This window comes from Argentina silus, assembly GCF_951799395.1.
Source record: "Argentina silus genome assembly, chromosome: 11".
Classification (NCBI taxonomy): domain Eukaryota; kingdom Metazoa; phylum Chordata; class Actinopteri; order Argentiniformes; family Argentinidae; genus Argentina; species Argentina silus.
Window position 1 is genome coordinate 3,995,736 of NC_139665.1, and position 25,847 is coordinate 4,021,582.

The 25,847-nt window shown below is 46.6% G+C and overlaps 3 protein-coding genes across 3 annotated transcripts in view; 1 reads left to right on the top strand and 2 right to left on the bottom strand.

Annotated features, from left to right (window-relative positions):
• Positions 1–25,847, bottom strand: part of acadl (acyl-CoA dehydrogenase long chain) — a 402,840-nt gene that overhangs the window by 296,562 nt on the left and 80,431 nt on the right. The gene's annotated exons all lie outside the window — the stretch shown is intronic.
• LOC310812121 (gamma-crystallin S-like) lies at positions 130–931 on the bottom strand (the record flags this gene model as incomplete). Its single annotated transcript, XM_083680542.1, has 2 exons — positions 130–393; positions 914–931. The coding sequence occupies 2 exons, from the start codon at positions 929–931 to the stop codon at positions 130–132; spliced, it is 282 nt and encodes a 93-aa protein (XP_083536668.1).
• On the top strand, positions 7,250–25,732 carry LOC310811697 (DNA-binding protein SATB2-like). Its single transcript, XM_083679944.1, has 12 exons — positions 7,250–7,334; positions 10,569–10,784; positions 12,111–12,293; positions 14,468–14,594; positions 14,833–14,956; positions 15,506–15,608; positions 16,893–16,943; positions 17,039–17,577; positions 18,237–18,449; positions 18,747–18,899; positions 20,598–20,792; positions 23,577–25,732. The coding sequence occupies exons 1-12, from the start codon at positions 7,286–7,288 to the stop codon at positions 24,228–24,230; spliced, it is 2,607 nt and encodes an 868-aa protein (XP_083536070.1). The 5' UTR covers positions 7,250–7,285; the 3' UTR covers positions 24,231–25,732.

The window sequence follows — 25,847 nt, forward strand, 5'->3', positions numbered from 1 at the left end:
AGGACATGAGACAGATCTTACAGCTGAGATTCTGAACGGAGGCATCATCATTATTGAAGATCACTTATTACGCACAACAACAAAAAAAGGTCAAAGTCAAATACATCATCATCATCATCATCATCATCATCAGAGTGGGCAGAGGCTTACAAAGTGGATCATCTTGCAGGAGCTGACTCGGTCGTTGAGGCCCATCCAGCGCTGGTAGTCGGGGTACTCCCCCCGGGTCAGCACGTACTGGTAGCCCATGTAGTTGGGCCTCTCGTACACCACCCAGGCGCCGCTCTCCACCCGGATGGAGTTGCAGCGGCTCAGGTAGGAGTGGAAGTCCGTGCAGTCGCTGTCACACTCATACCGCCGGCCCTGGTAGTTCTTATCCTCATAGAAGACAATCTTGAAGGAAGGAAGGAGAGAAGAGCGTTGTGGCGAGGCGTTGTTGACCCCCCCCCACCCCCCACACCCCCCCACACCCCACACACACCCCCCCCAGTCCCCCCGGATCCCTCATAGGGGATAGTTGGGGCACCATCGTAAGGGTTTTTAGCATTTAGCTTGGTCGCACTCATATGACGATGAATACACACATTGAGAGTGGGTCTATGCTCATGCCAAAATGCATGCACGCTCATCCCGACATCTGGACCAGTTCTCTCTTGAAAACGACATTCTATCTTCTCAACAAGACTCACCCGGGGTAAATAAAGGTTAAATACTCTCTGACTTCATCAAAACGAAGTAGTCCATCAGTACCCATCTAAGAGTATCCGAGACCCCCCTCCTCTCCCCCTCCCCCTCCTCCTCCCCCCCCCCCTTCAGGTGTTGGTGTGTGTTCTCCTCAAGACATCTGATGTCATTGTGTTCCCTCTGCTAGAGCTTGTTTTCTCTCCCCTGGCCCTGGGTGGGCCGTACTCACCCTGCCCATCTTTGACATAGTTTGAGTCTGCCCGAGTGGTCTCCCTTAAGTCTGTGTGAGGTGGCGCCTGCTGTGTCACCGCTCCCCCACTCTTTTATACCCCGCGGGAGGTCTATAAACTGGACAATTGCTTTGTCATGAAAATGAGATCCAAAAATTGAGTCAGTGATTCTAATGCTATTCACGTTTTCCAGAAAAGAGAAGTGGGATTACATGACATAAAGGATGCACTGAACAATCGCCCATTGACCCCGCTCAGGGCTGCCCGGACCCCCACCCATACCCCCCCCCCCCCCCCCACAACAGTAAACACACACATACACAAATGCCGATACACAGACAAACACAAACACACACACCATCCACCTGCCTCACTTCATTGCCAATATTGCAAAACAGACAAGCACGAGGACGCACAAAAACACAAACACATCTCATTCCTCCACACACACACACACACACACACACACACACACACACACACACACACACACACACACTCTCTCTCTCTCTCTGTCGCCCTCTCTCGCTCTCCCTCTCTCTCTCTGTCGCTCTCTCTCTCTCTCACTCTCTCACACACACACACACACACACACACACACACTCTCTCTCTCTCTGTCGCCCTCTCTCACTCTCCCTCTCTCCCTCTGTCTCTCTCTCTCTCTCTCTCTCTCTCTCTCTCTCTCTCTCACACACACACACACACACATACACACTATTAAACTTCATACCACACATTCATATCACTGGCAGGTGTGCAAACCAAGACCTCTGCCAAACTGTGGCAGCCCAGATGAGGTGGATTGCGTTCCAGAGCAATGAGAGGACAAAACAGCTGAGTCAACTTCTCCCTCTGCTCAACCAAAACAATCAATAGTGGGGGGAAGCTATTTCATATGCACCGTGGCATCCAATGGGCAAGCTGGAGAGAAAGTGTAAATCAAGCTATCGACTCTACCAGCCAATCATTATCGCACACTGCGGGTGTTCAACAGACCCGCCCACTGTGGGCAGGGAGAAAACAGCTTCTATGGGCATGTTTAGGAATGGGAAAATCATGTGCCTCTTTCTGTTTCATAGCAAAAGAGCATTAGATAGGCATACACCCATGTACCAGTCCAGCGAACTACAGTCGTTTACTGCATGTCACACTTAGTGAGCTGAGAGAGGTACATATAACGTCCCCTGAGTGTCCTCACCGAGTCTTGAAACGGGTCAGTCAATATGAAAGAAGGATCCTATGGCTGATATAGGTGGCTCCTCACTGGTCTTTGAGGCCATGTCCAGTTCTCAGCTTTTAGAAAAAAAAAAAACACAGGTCAGCATTAGTATGTTTATATTAGTATATAAGAGTCCTCCATATACAGTAAATGTCTCCTGCTCTCGCATCAACCATGCTCAATACTAAGAAATAGTGACCATTGAACTGTGGAACTGAAACTATGACCAACACCTATGTGCCAACACCTGTCACTTGCTCTTGTCCAGCAGCTGCCACACGGGGGCAGCATTTCCACAGTAAACAGCCTCCTATCCACTCTGTCTGAAAGACGACTCACCTTAGATTGTCTCCGCGGGATAAAAGGCTGCGTGATAGTCACAGCGTCGGCAGAGGTGAGAGGGTCAGCCAGCACACTTCTAAGGCCCCCCTGACGACAGGCCAGTAGCTGACATGTTGATATGGTCCTCCTAATGACCTAACAGAAACTAAATTACACCAGCTGTGCCAAGTCACCAGGAAAAAGGGTATTGTATGGCTTACATAGTACACACAAATCTATCCATAATCATTCAGTGATCTGATTTAATACCCTTTCACTGGTGTCCTTTCAGTAATATTCAAGGATCAACCAATTTGTTCAGTTTCAAACTTAAATGTATGTACATAAATTGAACAAGTACATATTTACAGCTTCAGGTATAAAAAGCTGTGCTGTTTTCATTGGATTCTGGTGAAAGCAGTCATTGAGAGTGAAGCACCCCCCCCCCCCCCCCCCCACACACACACACACACACACACGTGCGCACACACACACACACACACACACACACACACACACACACACACACACACACACACACACACACACATTGGCCTCTGTGATGGTGGATCTGGGTTAATAACTGTGTGGTTAGCTGTCAGAGATACTTAGCCTGACGCTGGGCAGGCAGAGAGGCCTCACACAGCCTCACTGGCTGCTGAGGAGGCCTGGCCCTGTTCCATAGAGGACAGGAGAGGAGGGTGGGAGCCAGCGGTGAATGAAGGAGAGGAGTGAAGTTAAGTAAGTAGGAGGGAGGGAGGGAGGGAGGGAGGGGTGACTTACAGGAGATCTTGGTCCCATGCATGCAGAGTGGATGATTGGTGAGATGACAGTGAATAGCTGTTGATTAATACATATCAAGACTGTGTGCATCAATTTTCAATAGCGTCAATCATTGACTATGACATCTCAAGTATCATGATCATTATGCAACGTTCAACCATTCGTTTAGAAAAATATCAACGGTGCTGCCATTTTACAGGCCATGCATGTGAAGGCTCTGAAAACTGTGGTCTTTCTATTTGTATGATCTGAGTACCTCCAGCTAAACGTGACAGGTAGTTATGGGACCAAAGTCCAGCTCATCCCTGGAGCACAGATAAGATTACTGCCCTGCCATGTTTAACACGATGCAACACTATGGCTCCTAATATTGATCCTTATACTCAAAGTCGGAGATTCAGTGATATACTATTGATAATTCAACGTGTTTCAATGACATTTAATAAACATTTAATAGACATTTATCAAACATTAATTGAAACAGAAGGCCCCTTCATTTGCGTATCAACTTTTGTTTTAATAAAATGAATATAAAACATTTTAAAAAAAAACGTGAAACGTTTTGCAAATTTCAGATAGACAAACAGGAATACAGACAGACAGGCGTGGTATGCTGATGCTTGTCTCAGTATTACTCACTTGAGATACCAAGTAGGCTTAAGTTGTCTTGATCTTTCTACACAAAATGTATAAGTGATCCTTCAGTGGTTTGGAACAGAGCAGGCTAAAAACCCAACACTTTTGTGATATGTTGCTCATCATATCACGTGATGGACACAATTAAATGAAATGCGATGCGGGGAGAGAAGATGATGAACGGTTCATATTTTTTTTTAAATGTATTTAGACAGATTGAAAATGTGTTATGCATATGATTTAAACATGAATGACGCTGAGCTGAACTGGGTGATATGACTACTCTTTTTGTTTCTGTTTTATAATACTTTTTTCTTTTTTTTGTTTTGCTGCTAGTTGCGACTACAATCACGCGGTGCATGCAAAAAGCCTTATAGAATAATAATAGATCAACAATGTTTTACTATTATTACAAATGATGAAATGAACTCATATTTTCATGGCACAAAATAATATACAACATTGTGTTTATTATTACTATTATTATTATCGTTATTATTATTGTTGTGATTATTGTTATTAATATATTGTTTTGTGCTTGTATTATAAAGCATATTCATAATGTGTTCAAATCTTTTTTAAAGATTATTTCCTTCGTGCGGAAAGGTATTTCACATATTTTTGATTTCACAGAAAAAGACAGAATATGTGTCAGGAGCGACCGTGTCTGCATATAAGAATGAGGCTAGCCCTATATCTTATTCTGCATATGAGGCTAGCCCTATATCTTATTCCATAGTAGCCTACAAACAGAAATGAAGCCTCTGACCTAAGAACTCACATTCATTTGAAATATAAAAATGTGGTAAAGGAAGAAAGTTTTTTCTCTGAAAGTTTGTTCTCTTCCAATGTGGTTAGGCTACTATCATGATAAAGCTTTTTAGTTTGTATATGGGAATGTCGTTGTTCTTTTTAAGACATCATGCAATACATGTGACTTTCGGTTAGCATATATTAATCGTGTTGATCTCCAAAAATGAAGTTCCTATGCTGTAGGCCTCATGATGTTAAAATACATGTAATGTTATTCATAATTGAGACGAGTTGTAATCGAAAAAGCAGCAGAAACAACGATAGGCCTAGGTCAACAAAGAACGAAATGTGAGCTACGCTACTAGACTACACAGACATCCCAGGTAAGGAGGGGTCATAGGGGACCGCTGAGTCACAGCAGGGTCGGTGGGTGAAGGCGAGACATTGTCTTGAACGAGGCTTGTTTAGACTAAATATGTTGAAGCTACCTTTAGAAAAAGCACGGCTTGGTCGGGCTTGAAAGCATTTTGGTGAATCGGCATGGCCATAGGGTTGCGCTGTTTTCAAATTAAAGAAATGGCACTGGTAGCCGAATGCTGCCACAATTTTGAGCCACATCTTCTCATTCCTGACACACAGGCGGTTGCTGTAACACAGGCGAAGAGGGAGGATAAAGTGACCTATCCTCTCATGACAACACATGAAATGTGCCTATGAAAACTACTCAGGTGCAGCGGCAGTGTTCCACCAACGATTCAGCTAATTTGCCTTCGTCGGTGTGTGACGTGGAGGCCTAACATATAGCTATAGCCTCACAACATTAAAAACGTGTTAAGGTTGCATGACTTTATATCTGAAATACGAAAGCAAAGAGGAACTGTTTTACAGCAGGTGACTTTTAAAACTCTAGATTTCCGTTTTAAATGTAGCCTATTGCCTTTTTAGACTAGCGCAATCCGAGCTCGTTGAGATGGCACGGAAACTAGCCTATGCAATAATCAAATTCTACGGAAATTATTATATTGTTAATGTGCCTAAATAATTTTAATTATTAATAATAGAGAACAAAACGGGGCATGCCGTAGGCTATAGCACATACTACACAGACAAAACATATAGGTCTAGGCCTATAGACTTATTAACATTTAAAGCCTAGCCTATCACATGTTATTTTATAATTGGACTGATATATGTAGGCTTACTGTAGCATACACACTCGGTTGAGGTTGACAGAAAGAAAAAAACGTAGGAGGATAAAATGAAAAGTCCGAAAGATGTTTCCAACAGTGATGGACAGTAAGGGAGAGGGGCACAGGCGCAATTAATAGCCTATAGCCTAATTCTGAGCGTGTAACCCAAAATGTATAAACTGATTCTCATCATCGGGACTACACACACACACACACACACACACACACACACACACACACATACACACACACACACACACACACACACACACACACACACACACACACACACACACCACACACACGCTCACCACTTATAACAATGTATAATCATTCCAATTAGCACGGTCAAACGGACAAGAAACATGAAGCTCCTGTTTCGGAAATTAGTAATCTATAGCTGATTCTCGCATTTGTAAAAAAAAAAATAAAAAAAATAAAAAAAAAATCACAGGTAAAACATTTTTTTTCAAGTGTTAAATACTACACCAGTGCAGGCCGCCGCTTAGATACAAAACCCCCCTCACAACACCTCACCTAGCCTTTTTACGCAAATAGCCTACAGATATGGGTATGCCTGGCCGAGTTTGTGTGATGAAAAATGACTTGGCCTATTCTAAAACTGTCGCTGAATCAGTTGAAAAAGGTCGTAATATGTAATATAACTGTAATATGAATTAGACACTATTTTATGAAGTTATTGAATGACGGACTGTGTGAGGGGTCAGAAAGGCTTCTTGGGATTATCGAAATTAAAGGGATATGTGCAGTCCAAGGAATCTTAATCACCTTCCTTGGTGAGTGTTGCGAGGAGCTCAAGATAGTTTGGATCACCATTTGCCAAGACCGTATCGGCCTATGCAATATTACAAACGCCAGAACAAATGATTGTCTCTGCTACCTCCTCCTTTGCCCTCTGTCCCCTGTCGCAGCCTGCCTACATCTCACCATTCACTCACTCACGCTCGCATGCGAGTCAGCAGAGACTGTCAGTGCCCGGGCGCGCAATCACGGAATATTTTGTAGTATAGGCCTACGTTTATACCCGTTTGGTGCGCGTTCCGTATTGGCGTATTATTACACTCCCGGCAAGTGTTCCTAGTATCCTCTGAAAGAGCCTGCTGGATGGAATAACACCCAGGATTGTAGAAGCTTTGCAACAGTACATCCAGATTCAGCGTAGTGTGCTCGATCCCTGCAACTGAGAGCTTGATCGGTGAGTCTCTCTCTCTCTCTCTCTCTCTCTCTCTCTCTCTCTCTCTCTCTCGCTCTCTCCCTCTCTCTCTCACGCACACACCAACAAGCATAGAGGGCGTATATCTTATCTGCCTTATCTGTTGTCGCTCGCGCTCTGTCAGCCTCCTACACACAGTCGCTGAGCTCGCGGAGAGAAGCATCGAGCTCGGAGTGCCGATTTCCAAGTTCAGCTCCCCGAAACAACCACAAGTCCAACCCTGGATTCAGTACTTATGATCAATGGACAGAGCTTTCTCCAAAACCAGGCGAGGTACAGACACAGTAAGTCACAACTTTTTTTCTTACTTTTTTTGTGACTTTTCAGTAATTCTGATTTGTACTTGATATACCCTATCATTAATAATACGACGTTAGTGGGACCTAGTCTATAAATGTGGTGATGATGACGATGATGATGATGATGATGATGATGATGATCAATAATAATAATAATAATAATAATAATAATAATAATAATAATAATGATAAATGTTAGCCCCTACCAGCAATAACAGCAATAACACAAATGCCAATGAACATCGTTATGCTTTTACAATTATGAACTATAAACAAGATTAACAGCTAAAATATACCTACCTATAGACGATTGTATTCTGTACTTCGAATAGAAAATGCCACAATTTCAAGGAATCAATCTTGCAATCAGTTCGTGACTAAATCACCAAATGTTTTAGGAAATTATGTGAATAATTAAACCATTATAATTAGCATTATATTGCCATGGGCATTAACATTTCATGTAATACTTACAACATGATCATTTGTATTTATTTGATTAATGATAACTGTATCTTATCTATATTATCATTACATTAGTATTAGTATTAGTATTAGTATTAGTATTCGTATTATTATTATTATTAATATTATTATTAATATTATTATTAATATATTGTCGTTAATATTATTAGTATTGTTTTTGGTAGGCTTTTATTAGTAGTACATAGCCTAATAACGTAGCCTGTCATGTAATCACTATCCACAGTCTAACATTAACTAACTTAGGCTATTTAATGTGCACGTCTTGAATTCAGAAAGAGAAACAACATTTAGTTTGAGGTATTTACACTGAAACCTTTTCGAAATCTATAACTTTAATTAAAGGAGGAGTCTGTGCGTTTCTTACTGAACATGTTGTTTTCTGTTTGAATTCCTAAAAATAAATGTTCTGCTTTGAATCATTAATAAGCACGGACAATACATTGAGCCTTTGGCGGGTGTCAGGTAAATGCGTAATCCGATGGTGATCAAGTTGGCCAACAATCCTGAATGTTTATGAATTAATTTTGTCTTTGCGTCTAGTCACCAATAATTAATATGTATCTCAAACTTTGAGATATAAGCATTGGTGACTAATATGTAGTCATAATTATGACTAGGCCTAATAGCTTGCTTTTCATTTAATCTTTCAAAATAGGTAGGCCACTCAGTAGCCCAATAGCAATGACGGAACGAACTATAGGCCTTGCCTATAGGCCCACGTTTTTAGACCGACTGATATATTGGCTATTATATTGCGTAAATGCTTCTGTTTTAAACAGCATTTAGCCAACATTTTAACTGAGGCTTATACGTTAATTGAGGCAGTTTATTGTTGAGCGTTTTCAGTATGGTACCAAGTTATATCCCAGACAACTGAACAGAATCGGCTATACGGGACGGTTCACTAATTTCACCATTAGCCGAGCGAGCTTTTTGTGCACCTATGGACTCAAAGAGAGCAAATACCCAGTACCCGAGTCAACGACCATTAATGCAATTATCTGCTAGGCCTACATGAGCATCGGCCAAGGCATTCCCTTCGTGTGTAAAGTTGAAAAATTAAAGATTCGAGAGACAAGCCAACATTTAGAATTTTACTTTGACTGTAGTTTTCTTTCTCTGTATAGGGAATGAACATGGTCGGTCTCAGCATGAGAAAACCTATTGTCTAAAAAAAATGTACTCATTTAGCGGTTCCATCAAAGTGCCTCTTTGATTTGGATAAACATATAGTTTCACTTCAGTCGATAGAACTACTCTGCCAAGTGTACAGAGAGAAAAAAAGTCTCTCTAGCCCCCTTGCCATCCACCCCACTCCTTCAAAACGGACATTTTACACAACTTCAGGGCTTGGCAAAGTGAAATGCTGGAGTCATTTTCTTACAATGACAGGGTTTTATTCTGTAGAGTAGCCAGGAGTTTACCCTTCTAAACAAATACACACAGACATTATTATTTAGTGCTTAGAGCACTGACACAAGGATAGGCTTTGTTAGTCATTTACTTTTTTTTTTGGTCCATTCACCAAAGCTCCTCTCAATTTCGTATTGTCACCCAGTGCCACAAGCCCCTCTATATTCTCCTTTTTTGTTTCCCCTTCATTTCCCTCTCTTCTCTTCATTCAGATGTTCTCTGACTGTCCTGACACCATGGGTGTGTCTCTGTCAGTAAACACGCAGTCCAACGGTAAAACCAGGGTCTCGCTGCTGCTGGAGATCAGTGCCACAGTACTTACAGAGCGATGTATAAACCATCAGTTCTAGTGTGGGACGTTATGAAGGTGTTAGGGGGTATTCCTGAAGAAACAATAATAAAGACTTACTGTAATTAATAATACGTCAATGTAAAAAGCATTGATCCTTAAGGTTTATTTTGTGTCTTGATATGGCAGGCTGCTGAAGGTTCAGTGTGTGACACTGTGTCTTCCGCTCCAGCCTCTGTTGTTGTGTAGCCGATTACATTTGGCATCCATGTGTCAGTAAGGGACCCCCCCCCCCCCCCCCACCCCCCAATTCTAGGGAGGGGAGAGGATGTGGCTAGGCTTGCTGTGAACAGAGGGGGCTGCTTTCCTCCATATACAATATTCTGTTTGTCTTGGAAGGGTATTTTAAAAGGCAGCTATTAATTTTGCATGTGCTGCTTTTGAGCCATTTTATCATGTGCTGCTTTTGAGCCAGAATTGGTTTATGATCGAGCCATTGAAAACCACTTTAGTGAAACAAACACTTCTGTAGAGGGGCAGTCAGCAGACTCAACAGAGAGGCAGTCCTTGTCTGGAGTGTGGAGTCTTTGTCTGGAGTATGGAGTCCTTGGATGGAGTATAGGCTCTTCAGAAGAGGGTTCATGTAAAAAAAGATAGTTATAAACTGCTGCTACATAACCTTGTCTGAAAACTAAAAGCCACACCTACAGCAGAAGACCAGGGTTCACCACCAGACTCTACTATTTACATGTATAAAGGCTTTTTGATTTCCCCCAGATGCCGGGTTTGTGTTTGTTTGTTGTGGTCGTCTCCTTCTCTACTCTCGTCATGTGTAAATAAAAAATAATGTCTTCAATGTGAGCCACGATGGAGAGATGACCACAGCTCACAGGGCTGTCACACAACACTTAATGCTGAGGCAGTCTTCTCACAGTTTACAGAGGGGGGGACCTAATAATGTCAACAGTAGAGACCCACTCTCTTCCCTCCTCCTCACGCTCTTGCCTGCCTGTCACCCTCCCTGTCCGCAGGCCCTTACGCTCTCCTGGGAGTCCCCCCTGGTGGTTGGAGGGGGATGGAGCGGGGTGGTGGTGAGAGTCCGCGCCTGCGGGACAGTCCAGAGCTGAGAGGGGACAGCCCGGACCCAAATGGACCCCCGCCAGGCAAGATGGGTCGCCTGGAGGTCAACGGGAGCCCGACGGGGGCACGGACACGCCTCAACAGTACCCCGCTACGACCCCTGGGAGGTACAGTACAGGAGCACACAAAGACCACACACACACACACACACACACACGCACACACACGCACACTTAGATACTCAAACACCACAACACATTGAGTGGCATACTAAGACACAAGTTGAAGAATGCTCAAGGGGATGGATAGGAAAGGGGGAGACAGAACAAGAGGAGGGTGAGCGGAAAAGAGGAGGGTGAGGGGAAGAGAGGAGGGTGAGGGGAAGAGAGGAGGGTGAGGGGAAGAGGGAACGGTTCCCTTTTACAGCCAGGGCTCTTAGAGTGGGTTCCTAGTGTTAATGAAGGCTGTCTTTGAACTGAGGAAAATCAGCGCGTCTCTTTAAAACCACAGCATTACTGTGTGGAATGGGCCACACACACGCTCTCCCTCTCTAATACTGCAGTCTAAAGACCCATATACACTGGAAATACAATGTCACACACACACACACACACGCACACGCACACGCACACACGCACACGCACACGCGCACGCGCACGCGCACACGCACACGCACACGCACACAGACACACACACACACACACGCACACGCACACACACACACACACACACACAGACACACACACTATAACATCTCCTCTGCTGAGTTATTGGGAGATAGCGTGCCTGATGGGAGGCTAGGTTTGGCTGGGTTTAATTTGTCGTGGCTGTGTCAGTCGTTTGATTGAGTAGTAAGAGTTACAACCAGAATTACAACTCCTTGAGGACGAGCAGTGAGGAATGGTGTGCATGGGCCAGGCTTGGCTAATGCTAATTATGGGACTTGTCTGTTCCAGAACAATCCTACTGTGAGACATTATCCAGATCACGTTTGTATCCCATCAACAACAGTTTAATTGATTGTGAATATGATTGTGCGTGAGAGAGACGCTCTGTGTCAGCACTATTTGAGAGGTGAACAAAGGTAACCGAGAGGACAGAAAGGGTTCAATAAGGATCTTGATGTAAATGGTTGTTTCACTGCTATTCAATGCTCTCTCTCTCTCTCTCTCTCTCTCTCTCTCTCTCTCTCTCTCTGTGTCTCTCTCTCTCTCTCTCTGTCTCTCACTCTCTCTCTCTCTCTCTCTCTCTGTCTCTCTCTGTCTCTCTCTGTTTGTGTCTCTCTCTCTCTCTCTCTCTCTCCCCCCCCTCTCTCTCTCTCTCTCTCTCTCTCTCTCTGTCTCTCTCTCTCTCTCTCTCTGTCTCTCTCTGTCTCTGTCTCTCTCTCTCCCTCTCTGTCTGTTTCTCTCTCTCTCTCTCTGTCTCTCTCTCTCTCTCTCTCTGTCTGTCTCTCCCTCTCATTGTCTCTCTCTCTCTCTCTCTCTCTGTTGTAGGTCTGATGATCCCGGTGCACTGTGTAGTGGAGCAGGCAGACGGGGGCGTTGTCTCTGATGGAGAGGGGCGTGACAGACATGCTGAGTTTGTATTGGTGCGAAAGGACATCCTCTTCACACAGCTGGTGGAGACAGCCCTAGTGGCCCTGGGCTACTCTCACAACTCAGCAGTGCAGGCACGAGGTGAGAAACAAACACTGCTTTGTGTGTCTGTGCGTGTGTGTGTGTGTGTGTGTGTGTGTGTGTGTGTGTGTGTGTGTGTGTGTGTGTGTGTGGTTCAGGGACGAGAGACACACTGAAAAAAAACACAATGGGAGGCAACCAGAAAGGTTATGCTCCATCCCAGGCTGCCGCCATGGTGGTAAATCTGCAAAACACACCACGGTCAAACACCAACGCAGGACAGAACAAACTCGGAGCAAAGGTCAAAATACCTTCCCAGTTAACCCAGAGACGACGACCGTCATCCAAACAGCAGAACCGTTTCACATTCCAGCACTGTCCCATAAACACAGACCCTAAAACCAAGCTGGGAACGCCCTGGACCCCCCCCCCCCCCCCCCATGTCTATGGATCCTTTTTGTTATGTGAAATAAGCTTTCATGTTAAATGAATAATTTCTGGCTCAGATCGTGCATTCTTCTCTCTGTGCGGTTACGACCAAAATTACACTGCTGAGTCCTTGCTATTTTCTCCCTGATTGAATTGTGTCCTGCATAACTTTGGCCACAGTGTATTTTTAAACCTTCCTTTCGGGCACCACTATCTTTCTATAATTCGACCACAGGGTAATTAAAAGGAATATATTGCTTATTTAGATTATATGCTTTTGATGGTGCATGTGGGCAGAGGAGTATTCTTAGGCGTCAGAGAATAACAACAGTCATCATGTTTTGGTCAAAACCTGATATCCATTTGGTCAGTCAGTCATGTTGGTAAAAAAAAAAAAAAAAAGACCAAAAAAATGTTTTTGTCTAAAACAAAAAATTACATGACATGAGGCTAGCTGTATGCACTGATTCATGTTTAGATATGATTGTGAGATGATACAGGCATCATTCAGTCATTATGAAATAGATGCATAACTATGACTAACAGCTAACTACTAAGTCTGACATCATGCACCAATTTATTTGAACTCCCTGGTGTTTGGTTTTGATATTCATGTCAGTATGCTTATTCAACTCCCACAGCCTTTAAAAACCAGCCTCTGTCCCCTTGGCCCAAGCATCTCTATGCTCTATGTGCAATCGAGACATACACAGATAGACGTATAACACACACACACACACACACACACACACACACACACACACACACAAGAAAGAGAGAGAGAGAGAGAGACAGAGGGGGGCTGGCAGGCTGGGGCTGGTCTGCGTCTGTGTTTGATTTAGCAGATCCTAATGCGATTAGCCTTGTTTAGTTTTGCAGTTCCAGCCATGGTCTTGGGGAAGGCCAGGGGAATGTGTCTGTGTACACATCCCAGGATGCCTTTCAGACGCAGAGGGAGGGGGAAGCGTCTCATTGTCAGATGCATCTACAGAGGAAGACCTCTGTGTTCAATCTGCACTGTGTTGGCAGCAGGGAGGGCTGTGGATCCTTCTCTCCGCAGTGAACATCCACAAAAGACAAACTCGAGATCAAGAGAGATTAGCTTTGTATGAACACGAATCAAATGTCCCGACTCTCACTTTCATTCATATTCATAACAGATGAAGAAATCTAGAGACGAACAAAAGTTATCTCTTCAGCTCTATCTATTTGGGTTAATCAAACAATGATTAATCTGTTTTAATGGCAGGCATTAATAGGCGTTTGACGCAACGCCCAGCCTTGAACTGTCCTGTCCGTCTGTGCTGTTGTCTCCTGCACGTATCCCCTGCTATAAAAGGCTCTGACAGGCCCCAGGAATTGGTGCTTAATAGTAGCGTGCATTAATAGATAAGGCGTTATCACTCCCACAACTGTGGGGTTTACAACCCGCGGTGAAGAGGTTGTTTATGGGGACAGACACACAAACGTAGAGAGCGGTTCTATCTGTGTTGCTTTAAACAGACACACACAGACACAGACACAGACACAGACACACAGACGCCACACAGACACATACACACACACACACACACACACACACACACACACACACACACAGACACACACACACACACACACACACACACACACACACACACACACACACACACACACACACACACTCTTGTTGCCTAGTGATAGCAACACAACAAAACTCCACATTCTATTCTCCTTGCTTGAAAGATGATTCAGATGAATGCAATGCACGTAAGGGTAGGACGGCAGCTTGTTGATGATGTAATGGGTCTGCGTTCCTTCCTCAGGGATCATCAAAGTGGGCCACTGGAACCCCATGCCCATACACTACCTGACTGACGCCCCTGAGGCCACGGTGGCTGACATGCTGCTGGACGTCTACCATATGGTCACCCTTCGCATCCTACTGCAGAGGTCAGTGTGTGTGTGTGTGTGTGTGTGTGTGTGTGTGTGTGTGTGTGTGTGTGTGTGTGTGCGCATTCCCATAAACCGTTCATAATGTTTGTTTAATTGTGTTACCATGGTAGTGTACTAGCATACACTATCAAACAGCACCCTGGTTATCAATGAGTTATCAAAGGAACAGATTGTCTCGCTGTCATTTCCATTGACATGGTTTGATAGTGAAGTGAATGGATTTCTCTGATTTCAGCTTTGCCAGGCTGGAGGATCTGCCCTCTGAGCAGTGGAACCATGCCACTGTGAGGAATGCCCTCAAAGAGCTACTGAAGGAGATGAACCAGAGTATTCTTGCCAAGGAGTGTCCTCTCTCTCAGGTACCATCTTAGCCTCCTAGCATAGCCTAGCGCTGAATCAACAACTGCAGTCCTAATCCACTTTCTCTGGTATAAAAAACAATTACACCCAGTGGAAAGACACACACATTTACACACACGCACGCCCGCACACACACACAGCAGATCCATAAACACTCACAGTCACACATTTTACACACACTCAGACACACCCCTTAATCATTTCTTGAAAGTATGTCATTTTGTGTTCAGATTTATGTTTCTGAGTTATGATGTAATTAGTAATTAAAAGCAAAGTATGTGGGTGGTGCCCTAATCAATCATAAACGATCTGTCTTTACCCGTATCCTTGTGGATAAGTCAGTGGGTGTGTATATGTGTGTGTGTCTGTGTGTGTGTGCGTGCGTGTGTGTTCATGACTCATTGCCGTTTATCTGAGGATTTTCCGATGTGTGTGTGGCTTGTGGCAGGCGTAGTTCTTCTGTAATGTTTGACTGTGTGTTACTGGAGGGCTGTGCATCTCCACCTTCCTCACACAGTATGTCGTGTCTCTCCTCTCCTCTCCCTCAGACTATGATCTCTGCCATCGTGAACAGCTCATACTACGCCAACGTCTCCACCTCCAAGTGCCAGGAGTTTGGCCGCTGGTACAAGAAGTACAAACGGATCAAAGGTGAGTCCGCCCCTCTCCACCCCACTCCCTCTCTCCTCTCCTAGAAACCCACCCTCACAAGTCCAATCCAATCTCTCATACTCAAAAAAAAACTCTTTGTCATTGGCAGGGACAGTGGAAATTTTCTGGCCTTTATTTTTTTGGCCAGAGTCATGCCCTCTTGGACGGTAAATGACGCTGACCGGCAGTGACCAGCCCATTGTGGTGAATGTGTTTCCACAACTGAGAGAGTTGTTCCCTGAGATGACCTCTAGCTCAGCAGTCGTCAGGGGGGTGGGCAGTATTAGAAACTCAGAGCATGACGCATGGTTCACATTATCCTTTAATGTCACCCTTAATATAGCATAGAAAACTAAACACTCTAACCTCTAATCAAAAGCAGCCACCCTCCACCCCAAACTGAGAGCTCCTCTTACACCCACCCTCCCCCTACCTCCACCCCCATACCTCCACCCTGCTCCCTCCACATACCCCCTGTGCTGCTCCTCCACCTCACAGTGGACCGTGTCCCCCCTCTTGAACCCCCCCAGCCCAAACCCAAAGCAGCGTAATTACACCAAAAAGGCAGATCAAAGTTGACACCGGAGCCCAAACACAGATAGAAGTGTGGGTTAAGTGGGATAGAAGATGATAAATACTCCCTGTGGTCTGACAGGGAGGGAGGGGTCAGGTTACATACAGCCCACAGCATTAGTTCTGCTCTGAGGCCCCCACAGACAAACAGACTACAGCCCTCCAGATGTGGGTCCTGAGGGAGGGACCAGGGGGAAGGAGAAAGAGTTGCCATTGGGTCCGTAAAGATGCCTCCTAAATCTGATTGGAGGCTCTACTTGTCAGTCAGATTGGACGGAGAGGGATGGATAGAGGGATGCTATGCTCTCTGCTGTAATGCACACATGTCAGTGTTGGGGAAGCTACTCTGAAAATGTATTAAACTAGGTTACCAATTACTGTCCAATGGAAGAAGTTGAACTACTCTAAACAAATAAGTAGTTCACCACATAGAAACTACTTTGTATGAGACACGCGAGTCAGTTATTGACAGATGACCAGCCTGTACAACAGAAGGTGCACGGCTGAAATGCTCTTCGAGAGAAAGAAATTGTGAGGTGGTCACAGAGTGGGAAGACAGGAAGCAGTGTGGGAAGACAGGAAGCAGTGTGGGAAGATATACGACGTCACGAAAAAGGAGTTAACTACTGAAAACAGAGCTGCCTGTAGTGGAACTACTCCCCCACACGGTGCACTGTATGGTCTCACATGTGGTTGTTGGTTTCACTACAGGTGAATACTTTGAGAAGATGTGGCCAGGACGGGATAAAGCTGACATTAAAGGTGAGTAGTGAGTAGTTACTTTCTCAATATCAATCAATATGGCACTGTGAGCTGTTTAGACCAATCCTCACCACGCTGTGTGTCTGTGTGCGCAGTGGAGAGAGACAGCCTGGCAGACGTGTGTGTCTTGGGACAGCGCACGCCCTCCCAGTTGACCTTCAAGGGTGGGCTGGGAGACCCCCAGACCCCCACCCCACCACAGTCTCTCCCTTACCCGTCCCAGCAGCCCTCGCCTCACGGTCAGCATCACCAAAGCCCACCGCTGCGTGGCCAGGGACCCCCTCCCACCCCTCCGGCCTCCCTCCAAACCCTGTTGGGCCCAGGGGGGCTCCTCTCCCCCCAGCTCAGCCCTCAGCTGGTACGCCAGCAGCTGGCCATGGCCGACCTCATCAACCAACAGCTGGCTGTCAGCCGCCTGCTGGCACACCAGCACCCACAGGCCATCAACCAGCAGTTCCTCAACCACCCTCCCATCCCTCGGGTCTGCAAGGCCCTCGGCGGGCCCTCCGACCCTGGCCTCAACCCCCCGACTGTGGAGGTGTCCCCGGACATCTACCAGCAGGTCCGCGATGAGTTGAAGAGGGCCAGTGTCTCCCAGGCTGTGTTTGCCAGGGTGGCCTTCAACCGCACACAGGTCAGTCAACTATTTACCACTTTTGCTTCTGAACGACAGGGCATTTAACTAATCACAATTTGTGTAAGATCAATATGTAGGCTGTAGCACCATGTAGCCCCTGAGGTTAATGAAAGCTGAATATAATCCCATGGCACTGATACTGACTTTTGACAAAGCCTTATAGATTCACATAAAGATATTGTGGTTGTATTTTTTCTACCAATTCCCTGGTAAAGTTTGGGGATGGCGTGCTCAACTTCTTCGGGTGCAGGGTTAAAAGAAAAAACTCACACAAAAATACTCAATACTCTTTACTTCAAATATTTAATGCATTTGCAGCAGGGGTCAAGAACGGATGTGTTTCTGGGTTCGCCTCCTTCTGCGTTTGTGCAAAAAGGAAGGAAGGCAAATGCCGAAGTGTGTCCGTTCTTGGCCCCTGCTGCAAATGGAATAAATATTTGTGTGTACATTTTGAGTATCTCCAGTGAGTGCAGGTTTTTTTTCTTTCATAAACTTTATTTAAAACACGATAAAATACGATGTCCACTCTCCATTTGCTGTCCCCTCCTACACGTCACTGCTCCCATGATACTGGAGTCTGAAACAGGCCTTGTGGAACCCCCCCCCCCCCCCCCCTCTTCCTTGCTCTGACGTTGGGTTGTACATGTGTGTCTCAGGGCCTGCTGTCTGAGATCCTTCGGAAAGAGGAGGACCCTCGCTCCTCCTCCCAGTCTCTCCTGGTTAACCTGAAGGCCATGCAGAACTTCCTGAACCTCCCTGAGAGTGAACGCGAACGCATTTACCTGGAGGAGCGCGAACGCAGCATGAACCCCAACTTAGCTCAGCCCCCCAATCAGAACTCCGGCTCCTCTGGCCAGCGAATCACACAGGTACACGCGCGCTCAGGCACACATGTTCAGTTCAACTCAGGATTACCACGGAGACCGTGAAGAACACAGGCATGCATCACTCACATTGAGCACACACAGATACACCCTCACCAACACACATAAACCAACACAGACACTCTCTGTAGGGACCTAGTCAACAAGGGACGGTTCAGGATTGCCTGATGCCCTGTCAGTCCTGCTCACTAAACAATCTGCCTCTGTTAACCCCCTCCCCCCCCCCCCCACCCCATCCGCTGACCCTCTCCTCCTCTCTCCTCCTCCGCCCTCTCCCTGCAGACCAAGCCCCCCCTGCCCAGCGCTGAGCTGCCCTTGAAGCTGGAGTCTCAGGTCAACATCACCTCCTCCATCTACGATGAGATCCAGCAGGAGATGAAGAGAGCCAAGGTGTCCCAGGCGCTGTTCGCCAAGGTGGCCGCCAACAAGAGCCAGGTCAGCGTACAAACACTCATAACCCTACGTTCTACTCTGCCCACTGTGAGGGGTATCAAGTACCAAGGAGATTAACTATGTTGGTTAAGCCCATCTATCTGACTACACACACACACATACACGCACACACACACACACACACACACACACACACACACACACACACACACACGCATGTAGAAAATAATGGAGCGATTAGTGGGTTGGTTGGTATGATAGGCTGTGGTATCTGATTGTGAGCGCAGTGTACAGTACCATCATGTCTCTGTTGGCAGATATACAATGCGGGCATCCAGGGCTGGGGCCGGGGCTGGGGCCGGGGCCGGGGCTGGGGCTGGGGGCCGGGGCCGGGGCTGGGGCTGGGGCCGGGGCTGGGGGCCGGGGCCGGGGCCGGGGCCGGGGCTGGGGCTGGGGCTGGGGGCCGGGGCCGGGGCCGGGGCTGGGGCTGGGGCTGGGGGCCGGGGCTGGGGCTGGGGGCCGGGGCCGGGGCTGGGGCTGGGGGCCGGGGCCGGGGCCGGGGCTGGGGCTGGGGGCCGGGGCCGGGGCTGGGGCTGGGGGCCGGGGCTGGGGCCGGGGCTGGGGCTGGGGCGAGATAAAAGGAGCAGTCTGGCACGCTCAGCCAGCACACTCACGCTCAGCCGTGTTACGCTGGTGGGAGTCCTCACCAAAGAGGCTGTAAATGCCTTCCATCCCCAGCCCTTCTACTCTGTTTATGTTGAGGCACAGGACATGGCCTTGTGGCACTCTGGGAGAGGCTGAGGAGATAGTCATCTCGGAGCGGGGTGGGGTGGGGCTCAGAAATGTTGTGACGTGAGTAACCAGTCAGAGTCTGTCCTCTCTCAGGGTTAGCAGAGGAGAGGTGATGTGGATTTGTCTGATTTTCTTCACTGTCTCAGGGACTGGGGTACACAGTAGACTTGTGAAAGCTGTCATCTGGGTGAGATACAGACTGATGATGTTGTTTGGTGGTTTGACTGTCCATGTTTCCGTATAGAATATAAAGTAGCAGAATAACCCTATCATTTTCAGAAGGAAAGTGTGTGTGTGTGTGTGTGTGTGTGCGTGCACATGCGTGCTGCATGCTGTGTGTGTGTGTGTGTGTGTGTGTGTGTGTGTGTGTGTGTGTGTGTGTGTGTGTGTACGCGCGCGTGTTTGTGTGTATGTGTACGCGCGCGTGTTTGTGTGTGTGTGTGTACGCTACTGCTGGATTGGGGCATGGTCTCGCAGGTCTGGATCTCAGTGAGGGGTCATGGCTCAGTGACCCCATCTGCTGCATCTGGCCATGCCCCTCCCCGGAGAGAGGGAGAGAGGGAGCGCTGATCAGGTTATTAACACTGTGTGCTGGGAGAAACTGTGCACAAACAACAGCTGGTGTCAGAGCCTGGGCCAGTCTAGCGGAGATAATCAAATCTTTCCTCTGCCTCTCCCTCTCAGCCTCACAGCATTTTCATCTGGAACTTGTCTCTCAGTTGTTCTCCTCTGCCTTCCCTCTCTCTCTCTCTCTCTCTCTCTCCCTCTCTTTCTCTTTCTCTCTCTTTCTCTCTCTCTCTCTCTCTCTCTCTCTCTCTCTCTCTGCCCTCTTTCTCGAACCCTCTATTGCAATGACTTGCTACAAACTTTGAGAAGTCACTGATCCCCCCCCCCCCGTCTCTCCCTCTCTCCCTCTCTCTCTCTCTCTCTCTCTCTCTCGTCCCTCAGGGCTGGCTGTGTGAGCTGCTGCGTTGGAAGGAGAACCCGAGCCCGGACAACCGTACTCTGTGGGAGAACCTGTGCAACATCCGGCGGTTCCTGGTGCTCTGTCAGGCTGAGCGGGACCTGGTCTACGAGGAGGAGTCCAGGCACCACCACAACGAGAGGCTCCACACCATCCTGCACATGCCCCCAGACCCACAGGTCAGACACACAGCTGCCACTCACAGGGGGAAGATGAAGGAACAGTGTGAAGGAGGTTGTCGTGTAGATGTGGGCAACTCTTGTTTCTAAGAATCGTGTTAGTGCTGTGCTGTAGCAAAAGCCAACTGTATCCATACAACCGTGGACGCGGTTGCTTACCCCGGCTGTGGTCTGTCACTGCTGCTTAGAGATCCTCTCTTCATGTGTGGCCATGAGCTTGTTGTCTTTTTCTAATAAGGCTGTTGGCTGTGGTATTACCTGAGAGGGGCCTCGACCAGGCAGCCACCTCTCAATTCAGACACCGGTCTGAGACCTCTTCTCTCCCTCTCTTACTCTTCTCGCTCTCTTCTGTCTCCCTCTCTCCTTCCCTCGTTCCCCCCTATATCCTCTCCCCCCTCCCTCCTTTCTTTCTCTTGTGTTGATAAGCAAGCATCACTGGAAGGAAGGAAGCTGTGGTCACACCATAAACATTCCTCCAGTGCTCTCCTACGACGTCAGAGGCCTACAGGGAAGCAGAGGTGTAAGGGAGTGTCGCGGAATTAGGGAGAGGATTATTATTAAGAGAGAGCTATTTAAAAAAAAAAGAGAAAGAGAGAGAGAGAGAGAGAGAGAGAGAGAGAGAGAGAGGGAGAGAGAGAGAGAGAGAGAGAGAGAGAGAGAGAGAGGGAGAGAGAGAGACATTTTTTTATAATGTGGTGCAAAACAGTACAACGCTTTACATGACAAAGTAAAGGAGTTGGATACAGAGAAGGGGGGCACGGATGATGTCATGCAATAGGCACTGCCAGCTCCTTGTCTGGGTGGTATCTCTGTCTCTCTCTGCACAGGGGGTGGTTGCAGATGCTTCGCTGTCATTTTGAAGACTTTGCTCAACTCCCCGCGCAGACCCCCACCCATGTCTGTGCTCCACACCCCATAGCCTCGGGATCAACAACACACCACACATGTGTCCCAGCTGTGGCACACACACACACACTCACACACACACACACACACACACACATCACATGACTTTAATTGTCACATACATCACATACAGTAACAATGCACAGTCTTCATGGATGTGCACTAAGGGTCTAGGGCCTGCATACCAGAGCATCCGGAGAGAAACATACCCACAAACATGGGCTGCCACACACACAGCCACGTGCATACTTGCGCACACACATACACCCCCCCCCACCCCCCCTCGCGCTCAACCGTCACTACCTCAAAAAAAATCGAAATAAAGTACATTTGGGTACAAAAATAAAATCCAAATTAAACCCTAACCCTAACCCATAAACACGGACGTTTGTTTTTTTCCTTCTCCATAGTCCATACGCTCTATACCCCCCCCCCCCCCTGCCCTCCCCCTCCGCCCCTTGATCAGAAGACATCTGACATTATTGCACATAATTATTGCACACCTGACATTATTGCACATTATTGCACTTGTACGTTTATGACTATGTTATATTGTATGGTTGACCTGTTGATGGTTGCTGACTCTTGTTGTTGAGCGAGGAGGACAAAGCATTTCACTACGGCAATTACGTCTGTATGAGATGTACGTGACAAATAAAAATATGATTTGATTTGATTTGACACGCGCACATGCACACACACACACACACACACACACACACACACACACAAACAAAGGCATAACAACACATTAACATCTCTCTGATCTACAGTGAAGGTGAATTCATGCAGAAAGCTGGTTTATGATCATTACATATTAATCAGTATGTTACTGAGGGTATCTGAGGAAAACAACAGCACCCCTGACCCCCCCAGGACCACGAGGACCCTCCCTAACCAGGGCAGCTGCATAATTCACCATTCTGTCAGCCTCTCCTCACAGCTGACTACTTAGCCTGATGAGACTCATCTCAGAGCTTTGCATTAGTAATTACAAAGAGAAACAATTAAGACTTGAGAGATATTTTGTCATTGGGATTGCCTTCACCATTGTACAGTGAATGGCCTTAATGGGTTTGTTGTTCAAGTATTTCAAGAGTTGCGTTGCCCAACAAGTTTATTTTTTGGGTAGAAAACCAAGGAGTAATTTATTTATGACACACCCATTTCTGTGTGTGTGTGTGTGTGTGTGTGTGTGTGTGTGTGTGTGTGTGTGTGTGTGTGTGTGTGTGTGTGTGTGTGTGTGAGAGAGAGAGTGAGAGTGAGAGTAAGAGTGACTGAAACCCTTAATGTGGTGCAAAACACAGCGTTTCTACTCATCCCCCTATCTGTCACTTATTTGTCATATTTGTCTCCTTCAAGATGCTGAAAATAGAGAAAGACAAGCCCACACACTTCCTGTAAAGGCTTTCCCCACCAACTCTCTAAAGAGCATTTAGAAATACTCCAAAGTCTGGCCTAACCTCAATATTATTTGAAACATACCCTGTTATTATTGAAGGGGAAAAAAGAATTACTATTATCTTTATTTAGGTCCTTTAATTTTGATGTACCACAGATTTATGGCTCTGCATTCCAGTGTTTGGGCGTTCAGGCACCCCACCCTGTCTAATAGGGTTAGAATGATGGGCCTGGTGGTGTGATGGGCCTGGGACCTGGTCACTGAGCTTTCTGCTAGTAACTTGCTTCTTGCCTGTATCTGTGTCTCTGTTTTTAAAATGAGCATCATGAGAACTGTGGATAGTAGTCGTTTGCCAGTGTTGAAGGTTTTAATACATTTTGCAGATATTTTAATCATATTTAGACTTCAAATATGGACGACATTTTTTTTTTTTTTCTCAACTCGAGTGATTCAATGACACCTCCTTTTCTCAACAGGCACTGCACAGACAGCCCTTGCCACCCATGAAGGACCTATCCCCCATGCGTGAGGAGCCAGTGCCCACTCCCAAACCTGATCCGCGGTGCCAGGAGGATGAGGAGCAGGGTGAGGGCGGTGGTAGTGGTGGCGGAGGTGGAGGCGGGGCCAAAAAGCCACGCTCCCGGACCAGGATCTCCCTAGAGGCTTTGGGCATCCTGCAGAGCTTCATTGGGGACATGGGGCTCTACCCAGACCAGGAGGCCATCCACACTCTGTCTGCCCAGCTGGACCTGCCCAAACACACCATCATCAAGTTCTTTCAGAACCAGCGCTACCACGTCAAGCACCACAGTCAGATGAGAGAGCTGGGGGAAGGTGAGGGAGCGGGCGAGGGGGCGGGCGAGGGGGCGGGAGGGGTGGACGTGGCTGAGTATCATGATGAGGAGCTGCTGTCAGGCTCAGAGGATGCTGAGTCCAGCGAGGATGGACGGGGCTCTGAGGAGGTCTACAGAACAGAGGGAGGAGGAGGAGGAGGAGGAGGGGCTGTGGCAACATTGGAGCAAGAAGAAGGCAAGGACAACAGCAAAGCCTCTGCCCTCCTCCAGCCCACCTCCATCTCCCCCTACAGTTCCCCCAACAGTCCCCCTGACTCTGGAGAGCATCAGAGATAACCCAACCTCACCCTACACCCGGGAGACAGTGGACAGGACAGTGTGGGATAGAGGGATGAAGCTAGGATGGGTCTGGTGCAGAAGACGACAACAGGACGACAGACACAGGCTTGCCCAGTGTTTGGGTGGAAGAGAGTCCTTGAGGGAAGCCCAGACAGTGGTTGTGACAGGCCGTAGGCTCTACGGAGGCCGGCACGGATACTGACAAGACAACAGAGTACCTCAGAGTGAGAGCACAACGAAGCACTCTTGGTTAGAGTGACAATGACTGACAGGCTGCTCGAAGACCATTGTCAAATCATTGTAATAACCGCCTCTGACATACATACTGTATGTGACCAGGGGCTTTTAATGGTTGTCCTAGGACTAGGTACCTTATCATGATGCTGGGGATTTACATGTGTGTGTGTGTAACTCAGACACTTCATTAATGCCGCCAAATACACTCACCGAACAGTTTATTAGGAACACTATACTAATACTGGGTAGGGCCTCCCTTTATTAGAACACTATACTAATACTGGGTAGGGCCTCCCTTTATTAGAACACTATACTAATACTGGGTAGGGCCTCCCTTTATTAGAACACTATACTAATACTGGGTAGGGCCTCCCTTTGGTCTCAAAACAGCTTCAATTCCTTGTGGCATTGATTCACACAAGATGTTGGAAACATTCCTTTGAGATTCTGGTCTATGATGACATGATTGCATCACGCAATTCCTGTTCATTTTTCAGGTGCACTTTCAAGCTGTGAATCTCCCGTTCTACCACATCCCAAAGGTGTTCTATTGGATTCATGTTTCATGTCATTTCATGTCATGTTCATGAAACCAGTTTGAGATGACTTTTGCTTTGTGACATGGTGCATTATCATGCTGGAAGTAGCCATTAAAAGATGGGTAAATTGTGGCCATGAAGGGATGCACATGGTCAGCAACAACACTCAAATAGGTTGTGGCATTCAAGCGATGATTGATTGGTATTAACAGGCCCAAAGTGTGCCAAGAAAACATTCCCCAAACCATCACACCACCTCCACCATGAGAAGGTGTACAGGTGTTCCTAATAAAGTGTTTGGTGAGTCTATGTTTCATTTTACCCTCATATCAGCACTTAAGTCAAAACCATATTTATTGTTATCGTAATCAAAGTTTATTGTCAATATTATTGTTGTTGTCCTTAAATGGTTGTCGTCCTTTTTTCTATTTGATATCAGTGAACATGTGTAGCGATGTGTGGGAGGGAGAATAACACTGCCAAACCAAGTTGTTACTGAGCGTAAGCCTCTAGAGGTGTACTCTGTGAAGACTAATCTGCTTACTGTTTCCAAAACAGACTGTGTGACAGAAAATCGAATAAATAAACGTATTTCTTAAAGCAATTGTTCAGATGATATGTGTATATATATATATATATATATATATATATATATATATATATATATATATATATATATCCTGCAATGTTGACAATCTTAATAAAACTGGCAAAATGGAACAGCTTTACAGGTGATGAATAACTACAGTACTTTATGTGTGTCTAATTACTAACTGTGACGTACAGTAAGAGCTCTAAGATCAGCTGCCTAATAAGGAAATGAAAAAGACAACAGAAG